The 22,343-nt window shown below is 45.4% G+C and overlaps 1 protein-coding gene across 1 annotated transcript in view; it reads right to left on the reverse strand.

The window, feature by feature from the left end:
• Positions 1-22,343, reverse strand: part of LOC147692496 (delta-like protein C) — a 78,408-nt gene that overhangs the window by 14,985 nt on the left and 41,080 nt on the right. The window contains exons 3-4 of the mRNA XM_086938706.1: positions 13,315-13,372; positions 7,698-7,955 (exon numbers count right to left, since the gene is read on the reverse strand). Of these exons, the coding sequence (XP_086794832.1) occupies positions 7,698-7,955; positions 13,315-13,372 (316 nt within the window). The remainder of the gene's footprint in view (positions 1-7,697; positions 7,956-13,314; positions 13,373-22,343) is intronic.

Below are 22,343 nucleotides of genomic sequence, written 5' to 3' on the forward strand. Positions count from 1 at the left end.
CAAAGCTCTGTGCTCGTCATACAAACTGGCGATTGGTGTATATACGATTGGCCGATTCGAGTTAGGTGAAAGTCCCTTGTCAAGGGGTAAGACCTATACCTGCGTCATATATCTCGAATGCGCCTCCAGGGCCTGCTGCCTAGTTGTGCCATCCACAGAGGTAGCATCATCGATTGTGCCACAGGTTTGCCCTGGTGTGACCTGTGTGCACGTTAATTTTACTCGGCTTGGCATTTAAAAGCTACTTGCCAAGGATCTGCATGTCTCTTGCTATATCAGAGCTCTGGTGACAGGGTGCGATTTTGGGAAGAGGTTGGTTTGGTCATGTATGCCTGTGCATTACATGCAGGGGTCATGAATGACACCGGATCGGTTGTTCGGTATGATGGGGTCTGCTTCTCGCATTGGATTAGCATGAGAGCATGTAGGGAAAAGCTATTAAGCAGCATTTCCTATAAGAAGGATAGTAACAGTATAGTGTTTGGTATCGTAATGGCGAATTCTGCTCGGAAATGGGAGTGATTTTGACATTACGGTGATAGAAATGTCACTTTGGGAAAGTGGGCCTTTCAATGCTCATGGCTCTGTTGGCTTATCTCCTAGTTCACAACTGGGTGCTAGGGGGACAGCCACATCTGTGCATTCCTGATAGAAGGCAATAAAATAGGGGCTCAAGGGAAACTGTGGACCTCTGACTCTCAGGGGCCTTTCTGGGATGCTTGTGTGAGGGTGGAATTGGCACCTGCATTCCAAGGGGACGAGTCTTGGCCCCACTAAAGATTGTGATGAAACCTCCCATGGTAGAATGGTAGACAGGACAAAATTTAGAAAAAGCCAGCACATTTCAAAGATGGCCTTTTGAACTAATCATATCATCAAAGGCCATTGTAGGTATAACTACTGGGACCCTGGCCTCAGAAGCTAGAGATGTTTTTGGATTGGTAACCATACTATGCTAGTTCGATGCTGGGACATCGACACAAAGAATCATTAGGGCAGGAGGGACTGCAACTGGACAATCTGCATACTTGTGGTGGCCTGGAGCTTGTCCTGCTCCAGGAAGGGGACTATCACTTGGTCTATTTTGCCTGGATGTTACTGGCCTGCAGCTTAGTGCCAGCTGTCGTGGCTTGGGTCTCTCCAAGGGCTGGTGAGCTGGCCTCCTGTCCACGAGATCCCAGGGACACAAAGGTTCTCACTGTCTCCACAAGATCGTACGGACCAAACTGGGTGCGGCAGAGACAGGTGGAAGTGATCGTGGCTGGGAGAAAGGACCATCCTGATGTACACCATCATGCTGTGCAGAGGAGTGTGCACGTAAAGATCAGCAGCCACCTAAGGTGCCGGGACGTTAGGAGTTCAAGGAGTGCAGGGAAATTTGCTGAGTCTGAGGGACCCGTGCTTGGAACTAGGGGACCTGTGCTCCAGAGGGTGTGGTGTCTGAGGGGTGTTGGGGAACCTGAGCCGGGAGCTGAGACTGTTTCGGCCTCCAGATGGGGAGGATGACCGTGCCTGACAACGCGGCCTCTGTCTGAGGTCGTTGGCCCCCTCTCTCCAGACCCACGCCACAAGGTGCTTTGTTGTGGAGAACACTCTGACATGCCCAAGTGGTTTTGTGTGTCTTGTGGGCACCTACCGCTGACAGGTCACACCTCCACTTGAGGGGAAAACATTTCTCCAGACTTGGAACAAGGCAACTTCCTGGGTCAGAACCTTTTGTCTACGGGTGGATTGCGATCCCACACTCGTTCAGGTGCCGTCGGGCACCTGGAGATCTAATCCGGATAGACAAAACTAAGTAACTGTTTCCGTGTTAGGTGGTTCCAACTGTCTAGTCAACGGGGCGCCAGCCGGGACAACATGTATCATTGGCTGGTGTCGGTGAAGACTGAGGGTCTGGGTCTTGAGGAGTAGTCAAAGGCCTGTGACTGTTTGACCTTTCTGCTGATGGGAAAGTTCGATAATTGCATAAAACTGTAAATTGTATATACAATGTGTTTTTGTTTTGATTTCAATAGAGAAGTTTGAAAATTGCGTATAACTGTAGAGTGTATACACAATGCAATGTGAATCTCATTTTAATTTCAGTGTGTGTGTATAATACAAAGACAAGTGTTTTATACATACGGTGTGGAGTCTTTTTATAGCATACGCAGTGTGTTGCAAGGGTGGTATTGTGCCAGTTCTTTACACTCGAGCCCTGGGGATAAGCCTGACTGCTCAGTGCCAAGCTACCATAGGATGAGCACAGGTTATCAGACAATGGTATCATACTCATCCTATTTGGAACTGTGGATTCTGACTGGCTTTGATGCGTCTTAGCTAGTCCAAAACCGCTGGGTCTAACAATCTGTCTTACAGTTTTGATCCGCAGCTTTACTGACGGGACTAGACAGTTTGTAGCGGCACAGATATTTCATGCCATTCATTTTTAGGAATAGTATCATGGTTGTCTACAAGGACCACTTACTGTTAAAAATCAATGTATTTGACCATTGCTGAGTTAGGTAAAGGAGACAAGAAGTCATATACCTTGCGATCATGGCAAACTAAGTGGCACCTTCTTTCAGTAATTGAAAAGTTTCAGCACTCTGTCCATCATCTGCTTGTGTTTGCAATGTTCGCCCTAAGTGGCTATGGGTATACCTATACGTGGATTCGTTGCTCTCTGTGCCACTGGATTCAAGCTAGCCTGGCTGATGAGGGGTGATACCCTGAAACTGGTCCAAGAAGGCGTTTATCCGGTCCAGGGAGGACCTGGACTGTCTGTTCAGGCTGGACTGTTCCCATGAGGAGCTGGGTCAAGACTGATTTGCATATGGCTGGGTTCAAACTGGGGTGGCATAGTGAGCAAAAGAACAATGGATTCAACCCAGATCTCTTGACTGGGGTGAGTGGTTGAAAAGTTTCAGCACTCTGTCCATCATCTTGTTGTATTTGGTAACTTCTCTGGTTGAGACATACAAACTGCCAAGCCAGCTTCCATGACGAGTTAGCTGGGTTTTAGGGTGAGAAGAGCCTTCCTGCACAGTGACTGCCTCACCCAACCTGTAAAAGGCCAGCACAATTGGGCGAAGGCTGATACTGAAGTTCCACAGAAGAGTACACATCTCAATGTAGGCCTATGAAACAAGGACAGTGTATGAAGGAGGAGATTGGCACAGAACTCAGAAGCCATTCTTTTAGACGTGTCTGACTTTGACATTGGAGGTAAAATACCTCTAATGTGTAGTGCTGTCGCCATAAAACAATCAGCCAGCAAAAGCCAAAACAGTTAACTGAATTGAATGCAGACTCTAAATTTGAAACCATCTTCCTGAAATGAGTCCGAGCTAATAGAGACTTACACTCGGAGGCATCACGTGCTTTCGAACAAGAAAGCACTAAGAGAACATAGGACGAGACATTATGACAGAGGCTCACAGAAAACAGGCAGCACTTGGAACACTATTCAATACAAACATATTATTCGCTTTTGTGAAAGACTCTTGATGAGGAATCCTGAATGAACCATTAGCCAACACTGACTAATTTAGCTTTCAAAGAAAAGGGTTCAAGTCCCATGCATCTGTGGGGCAAAACGTAGACTGTATAATTGGTGGTCTGGGTGCTAGTGACGTGTGCCAAGTGCCATACATGTGCCATTGATGCTACATCCTTGGCAGGTTTGGCTACGTTTGAGACCCTTTGGCAAAGACGCTAGAGTATACAGCAAGGCAGCGTCAAAGATGTTGAATCTGCAGGAAGAAAACATTCATCTAAGCTGTGGTGTAAGTGAAATTATATTCGCTTTGTTGTATATGTTGCTGTTGTGTCACGGTATACACAATAGACTATTAAAAAAATGTAGTGTCTTTTGTTGGTGTTTTGTCAAGTATCGGCGTTCATGTTTATTGTTTATTAAAAGAGGTTACAAAGCCTGGACATGGACAGAACGGATCTACGTCATTTTCCAGTGGGACATAAAGAATTGGACACTCACAATAGCATGATAAACATTAGTATTACAAGAAAATAGACATTTGCATAAAACACACACACACACACACACACACACACAGGCACTAGAGTCCAGTCAGATTTTGATCACATGGAGACTGACAGGTTATTCACCTTTAACTAACTCTGTAGTTTTCAGAGGCATTATTGTATCAGGAAGGGCAGTTTACCTCTGGCTATCGGATATTCCCCATGACTATTATAGGGGGTACATTGTGCACTGTTGCATTACAATGGTTTTTGAGGTGAAAAGACTCCCCAGTGGTTTCCGCCATGTTGAGTTTGAATAGCACTGGCAACAATACTGCTCCCTGGAGCACCCTACACTCCCCTGATAAGAGTTGGGACACAGCTGTGCCCGGGCTCTCGGCCTGAGAACTTTTAGAAACAATGTGAACCAGGGAGAAGTTGTCTGCCCAGTTCTAACTTGGAATGATAAGAGCTCCTGCGCACACCTCAGTCCATATTTCACCTGCTGCTAATATTTCCAGCACCACCAGCAAGGGGCTTCAAACGTAGCTAGAATTGAATATTTGTCTGCAGCACAGGATGTAGTAAGTGCAATTGCATATTCTGCCATCCCTGTCTTTAATCTGCATCTACTTGGTTCAGTAATGACCTTTACAGTGGGGGAAAGAGCTATGATAGAGTATTGACCTGGGCAGCTCCTCATTCACTGTCTGTGTAATTTTGAGGATTGTATCCAGTCAATTAATTAAGCATGGTCGAACTTCAAAGCCCTTAGAAAAATGTGCTGCTTAGGAGAGAGCTCCTTTGGTAAATAAAATGTTAGTCCTATGTCTGAGCAAAGGGAAATATTTGACTCACTGTTTAGTAGGTGGATTAATCTAAATCCGGTTTGTTTCTTTTTATTCATGGACGAGTTCTAGAACTTCGTAAATTATGCATAGAAAATAACTAGAATGCTAGGTAAAAAAAAAGTTGCTTTCTAAAAAGAAAGTTGTTTTCCGAAATGCCCATTGAGAGATTATGGGACTAAAAACTGCCTTTAGAAAAATGGTGGATTAAAATAAAGTATGAAGATGCAAAAAAAGTACAGTTTTACAGTTAACTTAATGCAGTGAATATTTAAACAGGTTGGTAAAATGTATATTTCTGTGACATTTTAGGAACTAATGTACACAGTAAATTGCCTGATCAACAGAGGCAAATATGTTGAAATGGTACTGGGGAATCAATCTGTGTTGCTGGCTACTGTGAAGCGGGTTAAAAATTTCACCGTTAACTGTCTCTTTTGTGAGTAGTAGGCACAAGACCAGGAAAACTGATGTGAAGTAGATTGCGAAAGCTTTAACAGCTAAACTGTTAGCCATCATCATGTAAGCTGTTCAACCTAATACTATTATAAATAGGATTCACATCCCAAGATCTATACTCAAGTGCGTGTTCAGCCAGACTCATCCACTTATGTATATCTTCTCCTCCCCGACCTCGGTTTTCCAAAGTTCGCAAAGGGTAGTAATTAGATAACTACTGTAAACAAAAAATGGGATGAATGGTGTAATGTTAATATTCAAAGAGTGCCTAAGGATCAGATGTACTAAGAATCAATTTGGTAAAAGTGGTTGCAAATTCCACACTGACGTTTACCGCATTGATTCTGATTTTGTGAGCCAACTTATGTACCAATTTGTAGTGGGTCACAATCAAACCTGCCTTTTTAATATGCATGAGGTGAGTCGAAAAATTACAGCACACTATGAATGGCAACAGTAACAGGGATGGTGGCATGCTTGGGTCAGCAGACAACCATGTCTTTAATTGCTTTTTAATAAAGCAATCATTTTCTTTTTTTTTTAAATGCAATCCTTTTTCCTTAAAGAAAATCGGGATGTGTTAAAAAAAAAGTAATTTTTTTAAAGTAAGCAGCGGTTAAAAATGCTTACTAAAATAAAATTTTAAAATGTGTTTTTTAAGCATTCACAAAGGGTAAGAAGGGTCTTTTGGAGGCCCCTTTCTGTTTGCCAATGATTTGCCACTACCTTTCAGTGGTTGGTAAAATGTAAAGTTTTGCCACCTGATTTCAGTTGCAAAACATTGAGGCATTCCACTGTTAATCACGCCGGTTCCAAATAGTGATTTGGTAACATGCCACTGAAGCGTTTCTTTGGATTATTGGTCTCAAGCGCTCTTTTCTTATACATCGCATCCTTTGCAACTGCAAAATGCCTTAGTACATTTGGCACTAAGAACGTTAAAGTTACCATGCAGGTAATTTTTTTCTCATGCTAAATTGTAACATGTGCGAGCAGCTGTCTAAGCAGTTTAGGAACCGTCCAACCAACTAGTAACCACGCTGGAATGGATTACTTGGTCAAATTGTATATCCTGCTCATAAGAATCATCCAGTCAGCAATGCGTCGCAAGGCCAGTGTTGCCCAAGTGATCACCGTACACATTGTTGTTCCTTGAATGGAATGAATCTTTGAAATGTCATGGGTTTTACCTTGTAATTTGGGAGTTCTACTGGAATGACCTCTCGAAAAAAAAGGGACAGCCGATTGCCTAATCTAAGTCAAACTGTGCGACCTTTAGGGATAAATAGTGTACACAGAGAGCCATCTTATCTCTATGATATACAATATAAGGCAGAGCAGCAGAAACATATTTGAACTGAGATAACTGATACTCCCTACAAATGAGAAAAACTCATATTAGCATGGAGCGAGAAGTAATTTGCTTAATCTGTCTGTCCCCGTTCCCCACTACTGGATGCCTAAAAGGAGGTTGTTGTGGTGCAAAGATGAGACTCTGATCTCCATGACCAACTGGCAGAGATGACTGGAATAGTTGGTACATTTCTCCGTTTTGGAGGACCTGGCAATCATTTTGTCTGGGCAGTCAAAACAGACATTTTATGTAAGAATGGAGCTTAGGCCAGGGGTTTATTGTCAGGAACCTAAGCTCGGAAGACTCAAATGCAACCTCTTGACATCTGATCACGACTTGGTAATTTATAGGTAGTGCAAATATGCTCTTGCGCTAAATGTGAATCATCAGTGGTGATGTGGTCTAAGAGTCTAGACTCTGATAGGGGCTCCAATCAAGGTCTAACTAAACTTGTGCTTAGATAAACATTAGTTGTTTTGCTCTTGAACCAACCAGTAGTGTTCTTGGTTCATTCTGAAAAGTGATTTTGATGCCCTGAAAATGTGTATGGAAGAAAGGTCATACTAAAGGTCGTATTGAGCACAGTTAAAATGAATTGTAAAACGAATTGTAATCACTGTGCATTAAATCACTGGTGGAATAGCTGGTACATTAGAGCTATTGAGGGATGGGATGTAAGGATAGGGCGAAGAGTGCGACTAGCCCTGGGTCTGTGCATGCAGCCCTGATAAGAGTGGCGCAGTCTCGGTCTTAAAATGTTCTCTAAAGTGTCAGGAGAAGGGAGAATTAAGTGAGTAGGCAATAATGGTCAGACAGTGAGTTCACTTTCAGGCGATACAGAGAACCTCTTGGTCACAGTGGTAAAAAGGTAGAGGGTATCTCACTACCAGTAGTGTGAATGCTAAGGGCGATTGGTGTTCTGTTGTATTTTCCACTAAATTATCAGAACATAATTCATGGATTTGCCTGTAATTAAGTGCCTAAACTACTTTGCTGGCCAGGTACACTAGTTAACACATTACAGCATGCCAGGGATGCAAATAATAAGCACAGTGATCCATACTCACGTTCAGAGCAGTATTCGCCCCTCCAGCCAGCCAAGCAAAGGCGGTTTCCTTCTTCGTCGCAGCTGTAGTGGCCAAAAGTGTCATCCCGGGGACGGCAGTAGTCAGAACAGCTGTCCCCATAGTAGTGTTCATCACACAACACGTGGTAAGAATAGCGCAACTCGCTCTGCTCCCCAAGATGCACATCCTGTGACCAGTCCTCACCCACAGCCAAGCGCCGCCGAGTGGCCAAGCGGCTGAGCAAGTTATCACTGTTTTCTGAAGGTGAGAGGAAATGAGATTCAGGTCAGACATGCACCTCTGAACCTTTCAAGATGACGGCCATTCATTTACACTTTACCTGCTAGCATGCAAGCACAAAAGTGGAGCACATGCCCATTTAAACATTCAGCAGCCAATAAATTAGATACAAAAAGTTGGGCATGGATCCCTTTTTCATAATCTTTTGTGTGATCAAGCAAGTAGGTCAGGATCCCTGTTTTTAACATCTCTTCTGCGAAGGGTCCAATAAAAATGGCATTGACCTCTCTTCCAACACTGTGCCTATTGTGCGACTCAACCTGTAGGGGTTGGGTGTCAATTATAGTATTTCCTCTACCTTTTGTCTAACCCAATAAATAAGGCATGGTTTTGTCTCCTAACCCCTTCTATGCTTATTGTGTGACCCAAAATACTAGGCTTGACTCCTTGTTCTAAGCACCCCCGTCTATCCCATGAACTAACAAATAAGACAATCCCAGTCATTCTATCTGAAGCAGTCCTGGCTCGGAACAGTTGAGGCAAGACTACAGCTTTTGCAATTCTGTGTGCGATAAAAAAGTGTGGTCAGGCAACTCCAACCACCCAGCAGATTTCCTCAAAAACTCTTTACAAACTGCCCGGTAATATTGGCCATACAGAATGACCGTATTCTGTAGAAAAACTGCTGGGAAAAACCCTATGGTGCTCCAAAAGTTTCCTAAGGAGAAAAAAATACAGATTTCAATAAGTATTTTTATGTTCACATAAAAACAATATTGAAAGTGATGATCATTAGCGCATTTATGAACATCTATTTCTAAGAGGAAAATCTGAAAAAAATCTAAACTCAAAACCACTACAAAAAGTATCCATACATGGTTATAAAACTGAAAAAAATGTTTTCATATCTGACTCAACTTTGCTGTCAGAGTGATGGATACTGAGCAAATGATTACTCCTGGGAATATCAATGTGTATACCTATAGGATGCTGGGAAGGAGATAGGAGTCGCACATGGTCCGTTCCTGGACTGAGGACAGCTTACATTAACTATAGCTCGTTTTCTGTTATTATTTAAGAATCTACTTTTTCGATTATTTGCTTAACCTATGGCTGGCATTGATGACCTTCTCGTGGAGAATAAGTTGGGATCAGACATATGGGTTTCTTCATTGTCAGCAACAGCGGCTCTGTGTATTTCTTCTATCAGATGAGACTAAAACTTTAGCCTCTGCAGAAGATGTCATAGCTATTGACCATATCAGTGGGTATAGCTATTCCATGGCAGTACCAGATCAGTGGGTGAAAATACTTTCATAGAATTATTCAAATCTTTCGCAATTTTGGGAAAGGAATTTTTGATAGAACACTCTCCTTGTTAACTCTTCTTGTACTACATCCAAAGAAAAATGCAATGGTTTTGCTGTATATTTGATTTTGATAGGGCTGAGAACTTGAAGCACCCGCTACCAAACAGCGATCATAATTGTGAGGCAGCGTCCCCTCCTGCCTTTGAAAGTCTTCCAAGTCTGCTTATAAAGGCAGCAGAACCTCAGTCTAGCCATGAATGGAAAAACATGAGCATTCAGTTTCAACCAAAAAGCACCTCGTATTTGCAGTGCAATAATACTGTGATGCTTCTATCAGTAGTAAAGTGATTCCACTGAAATACCCAATGGAATGGAACATTGAGCTTCTGCACCAATTTTCACCTCATCTAGTAATTATGGGGTGTTTTCCAAGGACAAATCCTTTAAGCTTGACCTAGAAGTTTGACTCCTGGAAAATAATGCTGCATTAACACATGCAACAATGCTGGAGAACTTTTAATTCTGATTTAGATGGAAACACCTGTTCTGCCCAAGGCTACTTGCATTCTGAAAGGGGATAATGGACGTCTTAAAATTCCAACAAATTAAGATTCCGGTGCTTTCAGCACATTTGGCGCTTTTGGACATTCAAGATGTTAATTGTCAGCACCAAGACCTAATAACTATAATATTTGCCTGTGCAAGGCTAGTGATGGCAAGATCGTGGATTTCAAAGGAACCCCAAATGTATCAGAATGGTGCACTTTGGTAAACGAAATAAGAGTAATGGAACTTTCGCTAGCAAAACACAGAGGTCCAAAGGCATATAAAAAGAAGGAAAAAACTTGGAAAATTGTTTTTGACCCTGAAATATCAATTGTATAACTTCTACCTTATAAGAGGCCAAAACTACTGTGCTTTATTTGTCTTTTGTTAAAAAGTACATATGTTTTCTTAAAATGTATTTGCTTTTCCTCTGTTCTTTTTATTTGCTTTTGACGCTAACTGATCTGCTTATCTATTTTATACTGATTTTCTCTTGACATGTAAATGTAATATGCTCCATCTTGCAATAATAAATATATTTTTTTTTTAAAAAGGAAACCCCTGTTCTGCCCCATACTTTAACTTTGTGTGACACTGGAAAAGGTGCAGACTATCTATCGCTCCTTCCCTAGTACCATCCCCCAGAGCGAGGACTTGAGGTCCAACTCCACTACTAATGTGGTTCTTCCCACATTTCTCGCAATCTCTGAGGTAGAACTTGATAGGCTGGCGACCAAAGTAAAATCCGGATCTCCTACCGACCCGCTCAGACCGCGCAGTTTAGAGAGTCGGCTGCACTATGCCTTCCTCCTGTGCGCCAACTCATTAATCTCTCGTTCTCCTCAAGGACAGTTCAAACAAAGTGGAAACAAGCCTACGTCACTCCCATCCTGAAGAAACCCGCGCTGGACTCTCTCCTATTGGAGAACTACCGTCCGATCTCTCTTCTCCCTTGGGCCGCGAAGGTTGCGGAGGCTCATGCCAATGGAATCTTGACCAAACACCTCCAGACTGCTAATATTCTAGATCCCTCTCAGAATGGTTTTCGGGCAGGTCATAGCACCGAGACCGCTCTCCTTGCTATGACGGAACATCTGCGCTCTGTGCTTGACTCTGGTCAGACTGCGGCACTGGTGTTACTCGAACTCAGTGCCGCATTCGACACGGTCTCACATGAGATACCGCTACGACGTTTGGGAGAGGCGAGGGTCTGTGGTCTTGCACTTGAATGACTTCGGTCATTTCTAACAGGCCGCTCTTTTCGGGTCGCAACTCCTCCATTTGAGTCTAAACCCTATTTCATCGAGCAGGGAGTACCGCAGGGGTCGGCACTTAGCTCCACATTGTTCAATCTGTACGTTCAGCCGCTGGCTGCGGTCGCCAAGCAGTAGGGCCTGACTATGGTTTCGTATGCTGACGATACGCAGCTGGCGGTTGCACTCAGTGGGGACTCCGACTCTGAGGCCTCTCGGTTTAGGGAGGGTCTGACAGCAGTGGCTGGCTGTATGACGGCGAACTGCTTGCAGCTCAATGCTAAGAAAACTGAGGTTCTTGTTGTTGGTAAGCACAGCAACCTCTGGGGCGATCAGTGGTGGCCTCCAGAGCTGGGCCCAACCCCCATTCCGGTATCTGAGGTTAAAAATCTAGGTGTCTGGTTAGACCCTGCCCTCAGTTTCTGCGGACACACCAAAAAAGTGGTTGCTACATGCTTTGGTATTCTGCGTGGGCTCCGACCAATCTTAAAATTCTTCGACGCCCCTACTAGGCAGTTGATAATCCAGGCCACCATACTCTCGCGGCTTGATTATGCGAGTTTGCTTCTGTTGGGGGCCAATCAGGCGGAAGTTACCCGGATGCAGCGCTTGCAGAATGCGGCGGCCAGGGCCCTGGTGGGTCTTCCTAGATTCTGTTCAGCGAAGGAAACCATCCGGAAACTCCATTGGCTGCCCATGGCTCAGAGGATTGAGTTTAAGACCCTATGTCTTTCCTTCAAGATTCTTAAATTGTCTTCTCCCCAGATCCTAGAACACCTTCTCACTCCCTATGTCCCCTCTTGCTCCTTTAGGTCATTGGGTCAGAATTTTGCTACAGTTCCACGGTTCAAACGCTGCAGAGCGGGAGGCCGCTCCTTCCGCTTTCGTGCGGCCAAGCTCTGGAACTCCCTACCAGCTCACATCTGTGCCCTAGATGACCTGCTTATGTTCAGGAGGGCTATCAAAACCTACCTTTTCCCTCCTGGACCTTAATGGACTGCTCTTGCTCCTCTGCTACTTCTCCTCTTTCTGTTATGTATGCTGTGTTCTTTCTGCTAGTCAAAGCGCCGGGACGCCCCTTAGCTGGGGCAGCTGTGCGCTATACAAGTTATGATATGATAACATAACATAACACTCCTATTGACTGGGTGGATCAGCACAGAGTAACTCCTTTCGAGATGGTGTTTAAACAAAGAATGCCCATCATTGCTTCAGAGTCTCCACAATTGACTAAGTGTGCCAACTAGCAGTGTCCCTCATTGGAGTGGCATGCCAGCAGGGGGTGCAAAGAGTACCCACCAATGGTTGTAGCCTCAACACAAAGTGACCAGAAGTTAACTTGTATACCAAATGTGCCAATCATAAGTTAAGTGTTCCAAAAAAAGAGCATTGGGTGTGTCAACAAAGAGTACCCCAACAGAGTCTGTTTGTGTTAACACAGGGTACTTAACAAATGTGCCAATAAAAAATGTTCATCGATAGTTGGGTCCCCTGCTGTGTCCATCAGTGGTTGAATGTACCAACAGTGAGTGCCCATCAGCAGTTGAGTGTACCAACAATGAGTAATCATTAGTGATTATGTAGTCAACAAAGAGCCAGCTGGGCATTGTTCTAACAAAAAGACCTGTTTGTGGTGACAGCGCCAAAGGTGGTCAGATATGATATCAAAGAATGTCAGTCGGTGTCTAAATGTGCAAACACAAAAGATGTAATTTAAGGTGGGTGTGAAATATTTCGCTTCTGTAATACGACTGCATGAGAATCACCTATTAGTTAGAAGTGACAACATGACTTGGTACAATGTCTGGACACATGAGCATGCAGACAGTTGCAAGTGGAAATATATCATGCTCCCCAAGGCAAGGAATTTCTGCACTCCAGACATTTTCTAGGTGGAACACTGACGGCCACACAACCCTGCTATATATACGGAGTCGTAGGCAAAAAGTAATCTTACTAGATGTTCTTTTACGGCTGAGTGATGGCTACTTGGGTGGCACATGTCAGATTGATTGATGCCACCAGGCCCAGTGACTATGGCTATGTCTAATAAAATCGAGAGTGCAACTGCACCAATTGTGTCAAAATAAAAATATGCCCAGAGTTCTGACAGTGCGTAGATGTATCTAAACAGAGCTCATCCTACTGCCACCAAGCCTAAGCACATATTACTGTGATACGGTTAGTATTTGGACACTGTTCCTCATACCTACATGTGTCTACAAACAAAGACCCCTGTGGGATTCTGAATAACCTGAAGTCACTTACCAGTAGATGCCTCAGCATTGTTTGTGTTCCAGGACTCAATGATGAGGGAGAAAGTACCCTGAAATACACAAAGGCTTATAATTAAGGATCATGCAATCTGAAATACACAGCATCACTTCTTGCACCATAATGTGCAAATATATCCCAGCACTTTGTATGTGTTGTAACAAAGTAGTTTGTCAACTCTGTTAAAGAGCTGCGTTACTTACCAGAGCACCAGGGATTATTTTTAACAGATAGAATTACATTAATAACTAAAGGCGTGGACTCTAAGTCATGCGACAGACCTGATTTTGTGCACCTTTTAACTTTTCTTTATTTATAGACCCATTCTTAGATAGATCTCATCTTCTCTTCAGCTTTTATCAATAAGCTGTATCCAACAAATAGAATCCAGAAGTACAACTGTGTACGGCAAAAGATTGGTTAACTGCAGAACCAGATTGAATGAAGAACCCTGTGGGACTATGGTGCTTATGTCACTGATTTGGCCAACTCGTTGGGCAAAGAATAACTAATAGATGAACAGGTGGGAGATGGCAACATCGTAGTAGTAATCTAGGTAGGGTACGTTACTGATCGATAAGGCAATTCGTCATCAAGAATGTATGGTCTATAGAGAGCAGAAAGAGTAGACCAATGTGGCAATGAGAAGAATGGTATGGGTGGCTGCAATGTCTACAGAAAAGAAAGGCGCTTGTTGTATTGTGCAATAGTGTTCCTAGCCAGTCAGGGGTCAATAGCTGATAAAGGAACTCAAAGCTTTGCTGAAGAACCACAGGTGAGTAACATCATGGGGAGAATCTCATCTGTTCAATCTTCATCTTCATAGCTAGGCTACTGAACATCGTTTAGCCGGATATTAATTAACAATTCTAAAGAATACTTCTTAAAGACCATTTATAAAATAAAAATAAGCATGAAAAGCTGTAAAGCAGATGTAATGTGTAACAATTTCTCTTCAAACTCTCAGTGGCGGCTGGTGACATTTGAAAGCAGTGAGGCGTAAAAGTTGGGCATGACTTTTAAGCCGCAAGCGAAGCGAGCAAACGTGGGGCACAGGTTGAGCCCACTCCCAAGAGAAAATTGGAACAAGATTGGCAAATGGTGCATTTTAAAGCAAATGCATTTCATGATAAAGCTAGGCTTATAAGGCATTGAGAACGTATAGTCTTGAAATGGTATGCACCTACCCAGAATCTCAACTCTGCCCAACCCCATCAACAGGTTCAAAGTAAACACCTGCAACAATCATAAACATGTTTACCACTATTTCCCTGATAGCCTGCATCTTCATTAGCAAACAATCGCCCTCTACAATAGTCATCTACTGCCAATTATAATTGACACACTTAGAGACTTATTGGCACTAAACCACTAACACTGCCTCTTACCGAGGGCCACTTTCACTATTACCCACGCCGGTATGCTTTCTCCTGATACCATGACCTCCCCAGTGCCACTTTCACTCAACTCATATATTGCCACTCGGACCACTACTTATCCAAAGCCTCTCAAGTTATCACTTTCATAGCGTCACCCACTCACCTAAACCTAGCCACACTACTACCAATCACTCACTGCCACTGACGAAGAACAAATTTGATTGTGACATTCATATTTTGTATGCTTTGTACCTAGACATGATGCTGACATAACAAAACACTGTAATGTTCCGACTAACGGTCACTATTTTTAATCTAAATGTGATAACTACCTTTCACTGAGAATCTGTCCTAACCACAAAAACGATGGGTTTAGAAGGTATTTTAATCAAGAAGGGATGCTGAGAACTGAACCAGGAAGACAATCGTTGAAAGGTGCCTGTTCAAATCTCAACCAATCATCGGCAAAACTCTTTGGTACAGAACGTAACTATGGCAGTGAGACAGCAGTGCGTGGGGTATTACAGAATAACAAAGCCGTTATTGGCCACTGGTATGCAGGTACATTGCCGTTAATAATACTGGAAATGTTTAATTAATTGATTTCTGCCCTGCAAGATCCCTGACAGAGCGACAGACGCTACTTATTCAGGACATAATGACACGTATGGCAGTAAAAATCAACTGCATAAGCACAAAACTTAGCTGAAGGCGAAGCACCGATTCTTCAAGAAGCTGGAGACACATCCCTGGAGGAAAGCAACTCAGAGCCTAAATCCATCTTTAAACCTGAATAACGCTTGCCCCTCATTTCCTGTTTTTAGGTCTCGGGCCTAGCGTCACACTGCGTAAGCAGAGCCCGAGATTTTATGTTTTCCCTACAGTGGGGCTTGAACCCGCCCCTCTTCTCCATTGGCTGGCCTTGTAAATGCTGGCCAGCCATTGGAGGAGAGGGGCGTCACTCGGTTCAGGCCCCGTCTTGAGCTGATTCGGGGGCGTGTTTTTTTGAAGTTTTTAATCAGTGACGTCATCAGTCACTCAAATGCAAAAACACGCCGTCGAATCCGAAAATGTGCGTGTGTTTCTCCGAGGCATTTCCGCCTTGTCTTGGAGAAAGGTGGTGGTGTTTCCGGAGCTGCTCGCCTCATTTCCCTTCTGCTTTCAGGAGCTGCTCGGCTCCGCTCGCCTTCCCCCCTTCCCTCTGCCCTCCTCCGTCGCGCTCTGCTGCTCCCCTGGGCCCCCACCCCTCCCTCCCTCTCCAGCGGCCATGCTGCCTCGGCTTGTTTAGTTCGAGCCGATGAGTCGTATTTACAACACCTCCCCAATCATTTCTTAAGATTCAGTAGACATTTTTGTTTTTTTCCTTTCGAGCTTTTATTGCGTGCGGAGCAGAAACGGCGATTTTGAGTAAGAATCCCGAGGTTAGAAGAATGCATGCGGGGATGGGGCGGGCAGAGTGGCGGTCTGAGCATGTTCACCCCCTACGCCCGACAGACAGACAGACACCACAGCAGGGTGGCCCGGACACCTCAGAGGTGTCCCCCCTTCATCAGAAGATTATGCGCCCATAAATGTCTGTTTTCTTTAATATTCACCTAACGCCTTGACGCCACTTCTTAGCGCTTTGGGAAAACCCTAACAGACATGGGTGACACGCACATGTAATGTGCGACATTTGACTCCGGCTCGCATTATGTCTGCATCAGGACAAGGTGCCCGGGGAGGTTGAGGGGGGGGCATAAGTCAGTGCGGGTCACGGGGGCTGGGGAGAGAAATTGCAGGCAGGCTCCGCCAGGTGTCACCACGAACGCACGCATCTCTCACGCACACACACACGCCCTTGATTTGATTTGAATAAATTGATTTGATTTGAATAAAATGTATATCGCGCAGACAATAACCCGAAGGCATCAAGGCGCCTTCCCATTCACACGCACTCGTGCAACCCCCCAGGGTCCAGGCTAACGAGCCCGCGTGCCTCTGTGGACCTGAGCACCCAGTGCAGCGCCTAGCAGCAGCACCGCCGAGCAGAAGCACCAGGCGCTATATTACATGTCTACTGATAGACACCGTGTTCATGAACTAAAGCATCACAACGACCGAGTCAACACAATTCTGCGCCACAACACCGCCACCTGCGTGCATTGAGGGTTGTGTTTGTCAGTGCACGCGTGTCTTTGTCAGAAGAAGCCGCGGCTGTCACCAGACACTGAGTTTGCACCGTTAGATGTGTCTGAGAGTAGATTGTGTCTTGTAGGCGCAGACAGTGTCAGTGTGAGGTAGTGTACTCTGTGTGTCAGTGCGTGCTATTTGTGCCTCAATAGGTACTGTGTGTTTGTATCACTTGACGTGTCAGTGAGTAGATGTCTGTGTGTCACAGGTTACTGTGTGTTTGTATCGCTCACTTGAGGTGTCTGTGAGTAGATGTCTGTGTCTGTCACAAGTTATTGTGTGTTTGTATCACTTGACGTGTCTGTGAGTAGATGTCTGTGTGTCACAAGTTACTGTGTGTTTGTATCACTTATGTGTCTGTGAGTAGATGTCTGTGTGTCACAAGTTACTGTGTGTTTTTGGGGGGCTATGTGTGTGTGTGGGGCGCTGTGTGTGGGGGGGGCTCTCTGTGTGTGTGTGTGGGGGGCTCTCTGTGTATGGGGGGCTCTCTGTGTGTGTGTGGGGAGCTCTGTGTGTGTGGGGGCGCTCTGTGTGTGGGGGCGCTCTGTGTGTGGGGGCGCTCTGTAGGTGTGTGGCTCTCTGTGTGTGCGGGGCTGTGTGTGTGTGGGGGGGGCACTCTGTGTGGGGGGGCTCTGTGTGTGTGTGGGGCTCTGTGTGTGTGTGTGGGGGGCACTCTGTGTGGGGGGGGCTCTGTGTGTGTGGGGGGCTCTGTGTGTGTGGGGGGCTCTGTGTGTGTGGGGGCGGGCTCTGTGTGTGGGGGGGGCTCTGTGTGTGTGTGGGGGGCTCTGTGTGTGTGGGGGGCTCTGTGTGTGTGGGGGGCTCTGTGTGTGTGGGGGGCTCTGTGTGTGTGGGGGGCTCTGTGTGTGTGTGTGTGTGGGGGGCTGTGTGTGTGTGTGTGTGTGTGGGGGGGGCTCTCTGTGTGTGTGTGTGGGGGGCTCTCTGTGTGTCTGGGGGGCTCTCTGTGTGTCTGGGGGGCTCTCTGTGTGTCTGGGGGGCTCTGTGTGTGTGTGTGTGTGTATGGCTCTGTGTGTGGCTGTGTGTAGCTCAGTGTCTGTGTGTGTGTGTGGGGGGGCTCCGTGTGGGTGTGGCTCTGTGTAGATGTCTGTGTGTCACAAGTTACTGTGTGTTTGTATCACTTATGTGTCTGTGAGTAGATGTCTGTGTGTCACAAGTTACTGTGTGTTTTTGGGGGGCTATGTGTGTGTGTGTGGGGCACTGTGTGTGGGGGGGCTCTGTGTGTGTGTGTGTGGGGGCTCTCTGTGTATGGGGGGCTCTCTCTGTGTGTGTGTGTGGAGCTCTGTGTGTGGGGGGCGCTCTGTGTGTGGGGGCGCTCTGTATGTGTGTGGCTCTCTGTGTGTGTGGGGCTCTGTGTGTGTGTGGGGGGGCACTCTGTGTGGGGGGGCTCTGTGTGTGTGGGGGGGCTCTGTGTGTGGGGGGGTCTCTGTGTGTGTGGGGGGCTCTCTGTGTGGGGGGGGCTCTGTGTGTGTGGGGGGGGCTATGTGTGTGTGGGGGGGCTCTGTGTGGGGGGGGGCTCTGTGTGTGGGGGGGGTTCTGTGTGTGGGGGGGGCTCTGTGTGTGTGTGAGGCTCTGTGTGTGTGGGGGGGGGGGCTCTCTGTGTGTCTGGGGGGCTCTCTGTGTGTCTGGGGGGCTCTCTGTGTGTCTGGGGGGCTCTGTGTGTGTGTGTGTGTGCCTCTGTGTGTGTGTGGCTGTGTGTGTGTGTGGCTGTGTGTGTGTGTGTGTGTGTGTGTGTGTGTGTGTGTGGCTCTGTATGTGTGGCTCCGTGTGTGTGTGGCTCTGTGTAGATAGCTTTTTTGTAAGTGGCTCTATGTGTGGGTGGCTCTGTCTGTGTGAGTGGCTCTATGTGAATGACTGTGTGGGTGGCTCTATATGTGTGTGTGTGTGGCTCTGTTTGGGTGTAAATGCAATAGGTCATGCATATGCGAGCGATTAAGCTATTGGCATTGTAAATGACAATGCCATTTATTTACCGACTAAGCTATTGGCAAAGTAAATGACAATGCTATTTATTTATGATTTTTAAAAAAAAGTCATAAGCAATGCCAATAGCTCTACCTTTAATAATGCCGAGACCATTGCATTGTAAATTCTTGTTTAAATATGGAGCCAATCCGTACAACTTCCTCTCTCGTATTTCACATCATGTTTCAGTGTAGGAGCAGCAGTCATGTTAAAATAGGCATCCTCGTAGCAATACCACTATGACTTTCCTACTATGATATTTCCCAAATAATCATTTAAGCTTTTAAACCCACTCACAAAAGATTTCAAAGCCTCGCAGGAACGAGTAAACATCTTTAAAAAAAAACAGCTAAAACGGACAGGGCTCCAGCGTTAAATTTGTTTTCTTTTCATTCCAAACTCAGGCCCTCAAACCGAGAAATAGGCGATTACCCATGACGGCAGCAATGCGGTCTTTCAGTAGATTGTTCCTAACAAGTCACACAAAGAGCTGTTCTTTTTAAAACACTGAAAAGTATGTAATGTTGAATTTGAAACTAGGATTGAAACTCACTCACGAGGTCGTCTCAAGACGCGGTAAGAGCTGCACTCTGGTGGTCTTGTACGTTCAATAACCAAAATGCTTCCAAGTTCCTACATGACATCGGCTCCCATAAAACCCTTCCAACCAAGCACTCTGCCAGCATGTAGTGTGCATCTCGTCCTCACAGCGCGTCATGGCCTCACGAGGGGTGTAATGCGCTATATAAGTACTACAACAATTAAGTTGAACTGCTACGCACCAGATGTAACACCCCCACATTCTATCGTGGAGAAGTGTGGCTCACTGGTTAGAAGCTGCAGACCCTGAAGCAGAGGTCGGCCCGGGACCAAGGTTCAATTCCCGACGCGGCAGGGTCTTGGATCAATGTCCGCGGACTCGATAATTCTTGCCTCTGTGCCTACGCTAACCATGGGTCCCACTCTGCAACTCTGGGCAATAGCTTGCTTAATCTCAACAACGGCCCTATCAGCGCCAGGGATGCCTGGCTTCACCTTGGGGGTGCCCTCTCACAGGGAAAGCCAGGATGGGTTCCCCAGCGGTATACAGCGCCAGGATGCCCCGAGTGATGGGGTAACAGTGCGCTTTACAAGTATACATACATTTACATTTACATATCTTAGAAAATGGTGTTTCAGTGGCACCCGCCAGTAACAAACAGTGGAGAGCGCATCGGGGGAAAGTGAGCGGGGGAGGGGATTAATAATAATTTTAAAACGTACCTCGCGGCTCATAATACTCGCGGGGGGTCGCGCGGGGATGGTGCCAGGGGTTTTAAAAATTAAGTTTAAAAGAAAAACTTGAACATACCTGAACGGGCGGGTCGGCACCGCCTCTGCTGTCTGCTCCTGGGCTGGGGTCTGGTGCATTGGAATGGCGCCTTCTCTGCGTGAGTGGCTGGCAACCCTGGCTCTCAGCCAATCCAGATGCTGCTCCACTACTCCAGCAGCGCCCAGATTGGCTGAGGGCAGGGATACTCCCTGCCCGTTAGGAGACCGGGGGCTGCGCATGAAGCAACCCTCGGTCTCTTAAGGGGAAGGCTTAGTGCGCATGTTCGGGCTGATGGCACAAATTATCAGCCCAAAAACGAACTTGCGCATTATTGCGGTGCCTGTTGTCACTCAACCCGGAGAGTGCTGCCGCAGCCCCACCCCCTTCAGCGTCTGTGGCGTGTTCTACTTCTGACGCTAATTCCAATCAGGAGTCCTGATTGCTGCAATTAGCGTCAGAAGTAGAATGATTGAATGTAAATGGGGCCGTGGCATTAGTGGGGCAACGCCCCTAATGGACGCACCGCCACTGCGAACTCTATTGGGAGCTGTTATATCTTTATTATTATTTCTATGAAGCCTTTGGTCGCCACAACCATGTTGTTCATGAGCCGAGTGCTCATATCTTAAAAAGATTCCTGATTCAGGCATAGCAGAATCCAAGGACACATACTTCCCTGTTAGTACTATAAGATGACGAATACCAGGTAGTGGGATAGGGCTGAAGGGGTCAAAGTGAGCGATCAGAGGGAAACATGGACGTTTAATGCTAAAATCATCTTAAAGTTTCTTATAGAAAGGCAAAAAGAAAAGCAAAAAAAGTGTATGAAAACCATAGGAAGTCCATGGGATACGTGATGCAAATTAACATGGAGAAAATATTTTAAATAAAAATAGACTATGAACTTTGTTGATTGCTGTCACAAGCCTATATCACTGGCTGAAATGAATCCTGGCATATGATTTCTTACTCTTAATGTGGAGATTATCTAATCTCCCTGTACGAAAATCTGAATAATATACTTAGAAACATGTCGGAATCGTAAGAGAAATAGCATAAGGCGTAGTGAATAAAATTGTCCCTTTTGCGAAATATCTTCTTACAGTTGAGGAAGCACATTGAGAACACTTGGAATTGCTCTAAATTGCCAACAGTTGTATCTGTCTATCTATTTATTGAGTGAAAGGTCACAAATCCCACCACAGTGGATCGTGGTGAAATTCACAATGAATATCTGCAGCCCATTTGTATTTCCCAGTAAGACTGCATGTGACAAGGGATATATGAAAAATAATATACAGCATTTGGGCGATAAATAGCTACTTTCAGTGGCTGTAAAGGTCTGCAAGACTATCAATTACCAGAAATAACCTGTGTGTCATATTACTTACTGTATGCGGGGAGATTCGTTAACAAACTCAGACTTCGAGCAGAAGATACACGCCTCGTGCCTGTATCAATACTTTTGAAGCATTATCAGTAACGAAATTGATGAACAGAAGACAATCGCAAAAAAAAATGGAAGCTCTGTGTTTTGCCCAGCTTGGTCTACGAAGTCGGCTACCAAAGTGCCATGGTTCTGTGATGAAGATATGTCCCCCATAAGTAATTATGAATATGTAGGACACCCAGATGTCTCTGTGCTAGGAAGAGTCACAGTGAAAAAAGAATCATTGGAAAATCTCACCATTTCAAACCAAACAAACACAGAGTAGTGTATGCTGGATTAGTACTTCTACCCGACGTGTACATATTTTGAAAAACAGACGTGACAAACAAATGCCATTTCCAAGGTTGATTTCACTGGGAATACATTTACTAAGAACTGGGTCTGCTCCCAGAAGGCTGCACTTTTCTCCAGACTTGGCAACTTCTAACTTTCACTAGAGTAAAGCTCAAATGATGCAGGAAAGATGGGAATAGACTTATGAACCCACAAATGATTATTAAAAAATGCCTGTTGCCAAGTTTCTTAGGCCTTGCTTGAACTCTGCCTTCAAGGGTTTATGCCGGCAATAGTTTCTCTGTCTGGCATTATCAACACTGCTCCGGTCATTTCACACTTCCACCACCACTACTAACACTAACTCTGCTGGAGTGTAACGGGAAGGTCTTCATTCAACCATTATTGAGCTACAGGCCCACACGGCTTCTGTAACCCCTCTTCCTCTCTCCCTAGT

This window comes from Lissotriton vulgaris, chromosome 9 (assembly GCF_964263255.1).
Source record: "Lissotriton vulgaris chromosome 9, aLisVul1.2, whole genome shotgun sequence".
NCBI classification, from domain to species: domain Eukaryota; kingdom Metazoa; phylum Chordata; class Amphibia; order Caudata; family Salamandridae; genus Lissotriton; species Lissotriton vulgaris.